This window comes from Xyrauchen texanus, chromosome 46 (assembly GCF_025860055.1).
Source record: "Xyrauchen texanus isolate HMW12.3.18 chromosome 46, RBS_HiC_50CHRs, whole genome shotgun sequence".
NCBI lineage: Eukaryota > Metazoa > Chordata > Actinopteri > Cypriniformes > Catostomidae > Xyrauchen > Xyrauchen texanus.
The window spans coordinates 11,494,845-11,506,868 of record NC_068321.1 but is presented as its reverse complement, the minus strand read 5'-3'; the positions used below and the strand labels follow the sequence as shown (position 1 = coordinate 11,506,868).

Here is a 12,024-nt window from a genome sequence, read left to right as displayed (position 1 = left end):
TTACATGAATACCACACCCAGCAATAAAAAAATATTTTTTTGTTCCACCACAGTCTTTCCATGTCTATGCTTGTCTTAGAGACTGATCTTAAACACTTTTTGGTATATCACTGGTATTTTGCAGCACAGACAGTATTGAAACATTTTGCTAAAATCTTAGTTTCCCTAAACTTAAAAATGCTGTAAGGATAATTTTGTAAGCATAAACTAACATATATCACATACAGTGGCAAGAAAAAGTATGTAAAACCTTTGAAATTGCCTGCATTTATGTATAAATTTGTCTTAAAATATTCTTTGATCTTCATCTAAGTTACAATAATGAACAGTCTGTTTTAAAATCTGTTTTAACTAATAACACCAGTTATTGCATTGATCATGTATATATTAAATACGTCGTTCAAACATTCACAGTGTAGGTTTGAAAACGTTTGTGATCCGCTAGGCAAATGACGTCAACAAAAGCATTAGAGGCAGGAGTGGGCTAACCTGGCATCCAATTAATGAAATGAGATTTGTGGGTTAGAGCTACTTTGACTTATAAAAATCACTCAAACATTTTTAGTTTGCTATAGACAAGAAGCATCTGCTGATGTGGAACATGCGTCACAAAAAAGAGATCTCAGAAGACCTACGATCAATAGTTGTTACTTTGTATAAAGCTGGAAAGGGTTACAAAGTTATCTCAAAGAGCTTAGATATCTGTCCACATTTAGACAAATTGTCTATAAATGGAGATGATTTAGTACTGTGGCTACTCTCCCTAGAAGTGGCCGTCCAGCCAAGATGACTCAAAGGGCACATGCAGAATGCTCAATTAGGTAAAAAATAACCCTAGAGTGACTTGAAAAGGGGAAAGAATCATTGGCACTGGTTAACATCTCTTTTCATGAGTCTACTATAAGTAACACATTGAACAGGCATGGTGTCCATGGCAGGACACCATGAAGGAAGCCGCAGCTTTTCCATCAAAAACATTGCTGCACACCTGATGTTTGATAAAGACCAACTTGACACCCACAGCGCTACTGGGAAAATGTTTTGTAAACTGATGACACTAAGGTTGAATTGTTTGAGAAGAATGCAGCAAATACCTTTTCTTGCATACGTTTTTGAGGAATCACTACATCAAATTCCTTCTTTTCTGAACAATGGCAAATGGGGGTGTTAATCTTTGTTAATTTCTACAAATAAATCAATTTTTAATATTAAAAGTTGTATACATTAACATTAGTTATTGCATTATGATCTAACATGAACTAAATATGAAGTAGTATATTTATAAATGAACATTAAGATTAATAATTGCTGTAAATAAATGTTCAATGTTAGTCATTGCTATACCTAATGCATTTACTAATTTTAATGTGTAGGACCTTACTACAGTATGAAGTTATTTTCAATAACCTATTTCAATCCATCTTTTCATTGCTGCAATCATTGAAACAGTGGCTGGAAAAGTGATTTGTAAATAGTCAAGGTCCGTTTTTACTTGACACAGAGCTTAAAACACCACATTAAGATTGTGTATGCTTTGCTCAACATGAGTCATAGTTTTGTGGGCAGCTTTTTTTTTCTGGACTCCTAGAGCTGCAAAACTACAACATGATTTCTCAGAAAAATGTCACAAGTGCAGGAAAAGAATTGGCATAAAATGAAACATATTCCCCCTTTATGACCATAATAACCGTCCAGTACTGTTTTAATTGGGACAAGCTTCTTCATCATAATCCTGTCAGATGCCTGTGGCAGCCCTCAGAGGTCTGTTACATGGACACAAGTGGCTCAAAACCACTGTCACTTAGTTATATAATCATAATGAGAAGACCTAAGGCAAAATATCTGCAGGTCATACAGTGGCACAAAAGACACTCGATTTTAACATTTGCTGAAGAAAATGTGAGTGGGGCTTGCCACTACAATACTAGTGTGCTGTAGATGGTTGCCAGTGTGCCAATATGTGGTTGCATAAAGTGATTTTACAGCCCATTTTATCATCAACCAGGCAAAATTAATTAGTTTGATCACTTAATAACATAAATAATATCATATAATAGCACACCTCTCTTGCAATTAAAGGTATCATTCATGAGTGTAACGTGAGGTTTTTCAGCTTATGTATAAAATAAAAATGTTTTGCTCTACAAAATAAATGGCACATTGTCATACCTCAAATGTGAATTTTGATGCTGGCGTGTTCTTTTTTAAAATTGTACAACAAAATGTCCATGTATCGTCAAGTAATGTTTACCACAGACCTTATTTTCAGTTCAAAAACCCCATTAATTCCCATAGGAAAATCCAGAGTGAGCTAATGGCGAAAGAGTTTTTCGACAACAACCTGAACAGCTCTAATGACCTAGGCGTTGTGCACATGCTCCGAAAGTCAGAAGTGACGTGCAATGTGTCACTTGACTATGCAAAAACAGCTAACCTGATTATAACTGTGCATGTAAATGTACTGACTGATAATCTTGACTGACATTGATGACTTGGTTATCTTAGAATGCTAACATATGTTAATTGCAAACAAACTGGCTCATATTACAGTTTAAAGCAAAAGAAGGCAAAAATACTTTTTGAACCAAGAAGCAGTTGTCTATCTGTTTTCTGAGATTTTTGAGGGCCTGAGGCAGTAAGATCTTTGATGTCATTCTGCCCCTGTAAGAGAGCCAAATAGGCCTTGAGTCAGCTCGAGTCAGCAGAGAATGTCAAGAGTTCTCAGGGTGAGCAGACACACAGAAGTGCACTCATGTGAGCATTGTTTGATGGAGATGATAACATCTGCACTTTACTCCACAGCAGCACAAACACTGCAGTGTTTCCAGTTTGAAGAGCCATCAGTCATGGTGTTTCAAACACAGCTTGGTTGTTTTGATCACTTTAGTCTCTTGTCAAGTTGTTCCCCTCTCAGAATATATCTTGACTCTGTGTTTTCATACAATAATGCTAAGGCAAGCACCATCAGGATAATTACTCATATGTAGGGTTACAGATTTGCTCTACAATTCTAGGATAAAACTTCTGTGGAGAAACTCGTCCCACATCGTTCCTGATACAGACATGAATAATATATCAAATCCTGCAGCTTGGGGAAGAATATTCTGGGTTCAATACAAGTTAAGTTCAATCATTTGTAGCATTTGTAGCATAATGTTGATAACCACAAAAAATGTATTCATTTAATTCCTCCTTTTCTTAAAAAAAAAAAGAAGCACAAATCAATGTTACAGTGAGGCACTGTAATGAAGCCTCAGGCAAGTTGGGATCCATCTGCGGTATTTTATTGGAAACAGCACACAAGTCGTACAGGCAGGGTCAATGGCAGGCAAACAGAGAATGTAGAAGGCAGGCAGAAGAATAACAAGAGCAGGCAGAGATCAGGGCAGGCAGCAAACAATCGTTGAACTGGGCAGGCAGCAAACTAACAGGGTCTAAACAACAGGCAGGAACGGTACACAGAAAGACTAGAATATAAACTGGATACAAACTTGTTTGGTAGAGTCGCCAGAGCAAACAAGACTTCGCAATGAATGAATGAACTGAGTGGCTTTAAACAGAGCGTGGGAAACAGGGAACAGCTGTAGAGTAATCAGACCTAGGTATGCGGGTGTTTGGGAAATGTAGTTCTAGTGATCAATAACTGCGGTGAATCAGATCTCCGATGACTGGAGAGGGAGGCGCTCTCTGTGTTCGTGACAGGCACTAACAATGGAAGTGAATGGGGCCTATTTTTGCAGGGTCTATTTGAAGCTTATAATTTTATAAAAGCACTTACAGTAATTCCTCTGTTAAAACTCTTGTTTTATTTGAGCTGTAAAGTTGTTTAAATTATAGTTTATACAGTCGATTTAGGGTTATAGTGTTTTAAAGAAAAAGGACGAATTGAAATAATTTTTTTTGTGGTAATCAATATTATGCCACAAATGCTGCTGATTGATCTTAACTTGTATTGAGCCTGGAATATTCTTTTAAGAATATTTGTTGTGCTATTAGTTTTCTTAGGGTTCAGACTTGATCTTGCTTAGTGGACAAAAAAAAAAAAAAACGCAACATATCCCGTAGACTTGTAATGAAGGAGTGACCTGAGCAACATCTAGAGATATTGGACAGCGAGCATCAGTGTTGGGTGTAATCTGATTTCAATTTCAATTAATTAATTAATAATACAAAAATAGTGTTACCCATTCAATTTTAAAATCAGATTCCTGACTTCATTTAATAAGTTAATAACTTTTAAATACATTACTTGTGTTTCTAATTCTAAAATATGAAATATGTACCAAACGAGTAATTCAGAGGAGAAACGTGTGGTGTTGAGTGTATGACAATAAAGAACAAGAAAATATGTAGACATTATTTTTAATTCTTGACCAGAAAAATGTTTTAATGTGAAAAATGTTTTAGAAAGTAACTTAAAAGTAATTATTTTTTATTACTGTGATGACTTTTTCAATTAAGAAATCAGCAAGGCCAGTTATCCGATAAAAATTTTAGAGAAGCAATTAGTAATTTGTAGTGGATTACATTTTTGAGTAACTTACCCAACTGGTTGGGAACCACCAAGCGACCACCCAGAACACAATAGCAACCACATGACAATATGTTAAAAGCAGTGCTTGTCAGCCGATTACAAATTTTAAATCCCGATTAATCGCATAATATTTCTTAATCATGATTAATCGCAGATTTTGAAAGTGCGGAAATTTGTACTATTTATATTTATTTTCGTGTCATCTTAGAGAAGAATGGAAAAGAAAATGTAACAATATAATACTTTTTTAACATACTCCACAGCAGCACAAACCAAACAAAGCCTTTCATAGTATAAAGATAGAAATGCACTAAAATAACACCAATTCAAGTAACATTAAACATTTCCCAAAGTCTAAGTGGGAGTTTGACTAATTGAAATAATTAGTCCCCACTTAGGCTGGATTTAATTGCAATGAGCATTAAATCTCTTAAACTCTCATCTTCCACTATATCAGCCAGAAGACTGTTACTGCTTTCCTACATCATGAATCTTGAAGCCATGTTCATTAACAGAAAAGTGAACATTATTGGAGATAAATAACAGATTTTGAAATTGGAAATTGCACTGTTTTACACATATTAAATTTAAGACAGAATGATAAAAAGTACTTATGCATTGTCCTTGCATAAGTATACAGTACATATCAGAATTAAATTCCAAATAGAAGAACAATCTCTTCCCAAAGTTAAGCCATTATAACAGCTTTGTTATAAAGTTGAGGTCCCTTTAGCCTCAAGTGATCTTGGCTCAAACCAGCCTAGAAATTATTACCCCAGCATAAGAAATCAAAATAACTTTCATTTAAGATGTTCACAACAATTTAATTGCAATTGTCACGTTGAATCCCTCCTGACAGAGGAGTTTGGCATATGCAAGTGTAGGTCTACTGAACAGTATATGATTTCTATATCATGAGGTTTGTAAAAAAAGGTTTATTTTACTCTTATTTATATCCTTGTAATTCAGTGGAACTCTTTGAACCTGAAATAATTCAAGAGGGTCTCCTTGTAAAGCCAGTGAGGCAATCTGTGAACATGTGAGTGACAGTGGCACGAGGAGAGCGTGGGGGAAAAGGTAACAGGAATGACATGACAGGCATAGTGGGAATCATTTCTGAGCCAGGAAAGCCAATAGGGGTCAAAGCAAGGTCAAATCTGCACCATGAGTTTCCTTATAAGAAACAACATATTCATGTTCTCACACAGGAAATCGACATGCAGCTTCCAATGACATTTATGTTTGGATTAAGGAGTAGGGTTAATAAAATATGCATTCCTGTTGACTGTATTACATCAACTAAAAATAAAGCTTGCATTTGGTGGCATCCTGTGGAAATTTCCCCTGAATAACACTTCAAGCTTTGGCCACCGGGGGCAGTGGTCCTAATTTTGGGTAGACACAGACCGATTTCAGAATCAGAACTTTTTGAATTGACAGTGTGATACATCTGATCTACTGTTCCTACACTATTTCCAAATATAACAACATTAACTTCTATGATGCTAATATTGGGCAGCAAAATTTTGCCACACTTGATGTGCCTCATAATAACTAGTGATAGGTGGTGGCGAAAATACTTTCGATGACTGTATTACAAAAGACAACAGATGTTAGGTGCAGCATTTTCTTTGTCACCTTCGGGCACTTTAGTTTCATTCAGACAGATTGCGTTTTTGCGTTAAAAAAAGCTAGACCAACAAATGTAACAGAATTCAGGTGTCTCACTGTTTTTAAAAGTTAAAGCTCTTTTAACTTAACCGTGCAATTTAACAATGTGGTACTCATATTCAGCGAGATGCTGAAAAAACACACGCTGAAAAAACACAGCAAAAAAAACAAACACTGTAAACAGATGCAAAAATGCATTCTGGGTGAAGTTATGAGTGATTGGATTTGTCTTAAAGTAGTATTGAAAGGGCTTACTTTATCTTTTCATGATCGGATGGTAATGCGATCATTAAACATGCACAAAGTGACAATGTGTATGTGTACATATCCACTTTGATAAATTCAAATATCAAATATGGTTTCCATGTCCACACTGGTATGGCACTTTGGGATGATTTAAGATAACAGTTAAAAAGTCTGTCCAGGAATAGGCTTGACTCAAGAGGATAGTAACCAGAACCATGTTTGGTTACCAAGTTGCAGGCAGCAGACCAGAACACTGCAACAGCAGCTATGATTGCGCATTTAAAAGCTCCACAGCAGTGTTAAGAGCACGTACTGTTGGTCTCTGTAACAGATGACCAGATGATCTTTTCTGCAAAGCTGAAGACTACGGCACATCTTCTTTATTGGGATAGACACTACAACTCACATTACTCACAGCTAAAGTAATCTCAGTGGAATCAGTCATAGTCAAACCCCTACAGTATGTTAAAAGGGACAGTTCACCCAAAATGTAAGCCTGTGTGAATTTCTTCCAGGGAAAACATATATGAAAACATACAGTGAATAAGAGCTCTCAAGCTTAAAAAGGACTAAAAAGCAGCATTCCAAATTTAGCCAGCATATTTAACACTGAAGTATGTAACTTACAATAAAGTGTTCCAATAACTTCTATCCCTGCTTAATATGCAGACACAAATATAAGTAAGCCATTCATAGATTCATTTTTCTCAAAAACGGTAAACCCTGTGTCTCTGTGGTACGATGAAAATGTTTGTGTTTGTTTTGAGTTCAGTTTATACTATATGCATTCCTCTTCACTGTTTTACATCCTGTACAGCTGAAAACAACTTGCTTAACAACTCAATTTTGGCGCCCCTCCGTGGACATTTCACCTGGAAAATGGAGCTCACGTGTGCCCATACACCCAACAAAACTTACCGCTTGGCGACTTGGGGAATTGTTTCACATTTCGGAAAGCACAGAGCGATTTCAGCTAAAGTAGACTTACTGTTTCCAATTTCACTGTGATGTCAGTCTGATTTGGACAAATGGAGCTGTATTACTAATGACAGAAAATTCCTTTCATAAACTATTCCTTTAAATACGTTGTCCAGCGCTGCGAAAAAAATTGAGTCACAAAATTAGACCTGATCATAAATTTACTTACCATTGTATGTCCATTTCGCCCCTGAAAAAGAGAGGGAAATAAACATTAAATGCTTTGAAACAGGATGTTGATAAGTCAAGGATGGATTAGAAAGAAATGAGCCCTTTTGCCCTAAAATTTTTCATTCAGTTCTAAAGGAATGACACATCTGCAGCCATCAATCAGTCAGATAAAGCTTTCCATTTCAGCTTGACACCATTCTATTTGTAACCTGCTGCTTTGATCAGTTCTGGCTACTTTCAATCAGACCGACAGCCTGAGCCAGACTCTTGCTGGTCTTTCTCAGGGATGTCTGTTATCAATGAAGGACCCACGGAGTGCGTATAATCAGCCATTGATTAAAATGCTAAAGAGCAAGTCATTTAAAGTCAAGAAATGTCTCTAAAGATTAAGTAATGAATTTTGTTCATGCGTAACTTTTTTATATTAATGAAAATACAAATGCATGCAAATGCTGTGTAAGATGAATGAAGCTGAAAAATGAAATGTATTTATTATGATACCAAACTCTTTTTTTTTTTTTTACAACAATAACCAACATACATAAAACTAGTGTCTTAAAAGTACAGTGATGACAAAAAGATATAAATTGCACAGGATATATAGCCCCAAACAAGAAGGTGCCAAAATCTTCTCAGCAATTTGTAAGACAAAAAAAAAGAATGTTCCTTGCTGTTGTGGATCAATTGGTGTTTCTTGACCTGACAATTTGGGGAAGATCTACAGACAAGATATCAGCCTTTCAATTCAGTCAGCACCTGGGTGCTAATTTAGCATGACAAATGTTTCAACTGTGGGTTTGAATTCTCACAGGGTCATTTGAGGTCCTACCCAGACCTCACAAATCTCCATTATAATGCAGAGCAGTTTGGGGTTCAGCAAGTTTAAAATTAAGAATCATGATTTTACATTTACCTTTTCTTAATTTACTTCTAATGTTCCCTTATGCAAACTGCATTTACCCACTCATAATGTTAACAATACTAAAATGAGTTTACAGGAGTCTGCTGTACTATATTTATAGTTCATTTTCCCACCCAAATCCCACAGCTTCTACACCAATATGACACAATAGGGATATTGAAAAATAAAAGTGATGCAAAATGTTAATGAAATTGTTACTGTTTCTGTTCTTTGAATTTTATTTTATTTATAAAATACTAGCAGACACTAATATGCATAAGAAAGTAATATAACCACAAACCATTTCACTTAAATATGGTATATAGCCTATTTCTATAAGATTATACTTTAATTAATAGCATGAACAAAGATGATTACAGCATCTTAATGTTAATTCAAATAGTTTTAAAACTTCCTTTCTTTTAAGTTTTAAGACTTGTATGTAGGGCTGGGCTGTTATGTATAATATCATGTATATTAATGGAAGTTAGCCTATTATAAAGTGTCATCTAATGTAAATTCTGGAATCTCAAAATAAACTTACCCATGGAGACAATAGGACACGCGATCAGTATGATGAAAAACAGTGTAAATGTCATTGTTGAGAGTTTCAGTAATCGCCCCTGATGATAACTCCTGTCATAGCTTTCTGAACCGGCTTTTATATCAAGCAAGGTCCACTCGTTGTGTTATACAATGACGTCAGCGCGATGACAGAGCAGCCCCTCAAAACTCTCCCCCTTGGTCACTGTGACTTCATACGTCTGTGGCTGCATGCGTCTCAAAACCAAGAGAGCTGTCCACCCAGAAAGCCGTTTGGGAATCTTAAGGGCCGTTCACACCAAACGCGTTCTTGACTTAAAAATAGCTTGACACAGCGCAACGAATGCCGGTCACTCGAGAAGCGTTTTTAAGAGATGAAGTTCTATTGTTTCCCTATATAAATATGCGCAAGACTGAGTGTTGTTTTGGGGTGTTTAATACGCTGTGTGGTAAAAAGAACTTCAAGTGTTAAAACACGTCTCGACACACCTGCGTTTGAAGCACTGCGTCTAGCATTCACCGCATGGACGTTTCTATGTGAACATACCCTTTAGGCGCCAAAAATTGAAGGCAGCTAGCTAGATTTCAAAAGACATCCATTGGAGTGTCGAAAGCCAACGGACAACGTAAATAACAGCTTCGTGTCTTACATAGGAACTCAGATTTACCCAGGTAATCAATCAAATGCTGTTGATTGAGCTTAATTTAAGTGAAAATAGTTAAGGGATAGTTGAAACAAAAATGAAATTATCTCTCATCATTTAGCCTACTATCATTTACCATCACAGATGTATGACTTTCTTTCTTCTGCTGAACACAAACAAAGATTTTTAGAAGAATATTTCAGCTCTGTAGGTCCTCACAATGCAAGTGAATTGGTACCAACATTTTGAAGCTCCAAAAGAACATGAATGCAGCATAAACTTAATCTATATGACTCCAGTGGTTAAATCCATGTCTTCAGAAGTGATGTGATAGGTGTGGGTGAGAAACAGATCAATATTTAAAGGTGGTGTATGCAAAAAATGTCTTACTCCCTTAAAGATATTAATGAAATTAGTGTCCTGAGATATATGAACGGTCTCTGTGACAGCTGTAGACTTTGTAAACAGGAAACAAAATGTGTCCACGGACATTAACGCTTTTCACATGCCAATCATTTTGTTCGTTCTCACATTGTTATATTTGAAGCAGATCATTGAGGCTATGATTCATAATGTTTGTCAGTTGAGGGCGTTATTGTGGCACTGTTGAATTTGACAGCCACAGAAACAAACAATGCTTCTCTTTTGCTCGGTTTTGGTCTCAAAACTATCTTTGGAGGGCGGGTTTGGAATGAGGGGGCATGATTAATTCAACGTCTGATTCACGTGAAAGCTTCAAAATGCTAAAATCGCTTACAGCTTTAAGTTCTTTTTTACTTTCAATCTCAAATTTCACATTCTTCTTCTTTTGTTTTTGCCAAACTGCTTCCTTTGTGCATATCTCCACCTACTGGGCATGGAGAAGGATTCATGTTATAAAAGGACATAAATATTGATTTTATATTATTAATATAATATTGTTTCTCACCCACACTTTTCACATCGCTTCAGAAGATATATATTTAACCACTGGAGTCATATAGATTACTTGTATGCTGCCTTTATGTGATTTTTGGTGTTTCAAAGTTTTTGTCACCATTCACTTGCGTTGTATGGACCAGCAGAGGTGAAATATTCTTCTTAAAATATTAGTTTTGCAGATGAAAGAAAGTCATACACATCTGGGATGGCATGAGGGTGTGTAAATAATGAGAGAATTTAAATTTTTGAGTGAACTATCCCTTTAAGAGCCGTTCACACCAAACACGTTTTTGCATTCACCACTCTATTTTCTTGTTGTTTGTAAACATGCTGTAGACAGATTTGGATTTGTCGATTGAACCTTTTCCACTTTGAGGTATAGCCAGTGCTGAAACATGAACCTTAATGTCACAGAATATGTGGAGCGTCATACTGGCATCATGCCAGATACTATTTTGACACGTAACCTCTGAATAATTCCCCACAGTGAGGTGTTCAGGAATAATCATGTGAGTTCTCCAATATTAGTCACTTATTTTGGGATTGGAAGTCTTAATTGTTCAATCAATTTTTCCTTCTGTAGCTAAATTACCATCAGATTTCTTAAAGCAACATTATGAACATATTATAACAGCATATGTTTTGAAATATCACTGTCTTCATGGCATAGATATGGCTCCATCTTTTCTTAGTGCTGTGCAGTCGTGGTATTAGAGCAATAACACTGTGAATCTATAGTAACACAAGCATGTTGCCCCTCCTTAAAGTTTATTGCTCTTATCAAGACAAAGTACAAAGGGCAAAACATCCTTCCCTCTCTTATTGTAATTTCCAACCCTCCATTTACACCAACGTTCAAACGACTGTGTGGTTCATCATGAGGGAACTTGCCATAGTTTTGTTCATTTTTGCTCTGTACCACAACATACAGGCCCAAAATGTGAAACCAGGTAAGTGTTTGCATTTATTTGTCAAAACACAATTTATAGAAAACAAATCGTTTGAACTGAATCATTTGTTTTATGAGTTTGATTTAAATCTGGTCCATTTGTTCCTCATTACTTAACTGTGTTGTTTTCTGTTCTGCTCTGAATAATATTTTGGGTGATTATTAGTATGAACTTGTGAGCCATTCGGCATTGCAAACTGTTATTGAAAACAATTGGGCAAATAGGAGGAAATTAAATATTCCCAATGTTAAAGAAAATACTAAAACAAATCTGAATCCTCTTTTTTTCTGTGTTTTGAAATAAAGTAAAATGAAAATATACAAGCATGAGCAAATTTGATCATTTTAACCATCTACGGTGTCCCCACCACACCATAGAAACTCCTTTTGCCGTGCTGGACCAATGGGAGGGGACATAACTGCCATTAAGGTACTACTTTTTCCCCAAATGAGGAAGTATTTGTAG

At 36.0% G+C, this 12,024-nt stretch overlaps 2 protein-coding genes across 4 annotated transcripts in view; one reads left to right on the top strand and one right to left on the bottom strand.

Annotated features, from left to right (window-relative positions):
• The window catches only part of ca12 (carbonic anhydrase XII), a 28,106-nt gene extending 18,886 nt beyond the window's left edge, over positions 1-9,220 (bottom strand). For both annotated transcript variants that reach the window (XM_052120125.1, XM_052120124.1), the window contains exons 1-2: positions 9,046-9,220; positions 7,599-7,619 (exon numbers count right to left, since the gene is read on the bottom strand). In XM_052120125.1, coding sequence (XP_051976085.1) covers positions 7,599-7,619; positions 9,046-9,100 — 76 coding nt within the window. In that variant the 5' untranslated portion in view covers positions 9,101-9,220. The remainder of the gene's footprint in view (positions 1-7,598; positions 7,620-9,045) is intronic.
• Positions 9,221-11,441: 2,221 nt separating this feature from the next.
• Positions 11,442-12,024, top strand: part of si:dkeyp-73b11.8 (BPTI/Kunitz domain-containing protein) — a 40,833-nt gene continuing 40,250 nt past the window's right edge. Inside the window, exon 1 of one of the 2 annotated variants that reach the window (XM_052120135.1) lies at positions 11,442-11,559. In XM_052120135.1, the coding sequence (XP_051976095.1) occupies positions 11,487-11,559 (73 nt within the window). In that variant the 5' untranslated portion in view covers positions 11,442-11,486. The remainder of the gene's footprint in view (positions 11,560-12,024) is intronic. The other variant, XM_052120133.1, reaches the window with a different exon arrangement.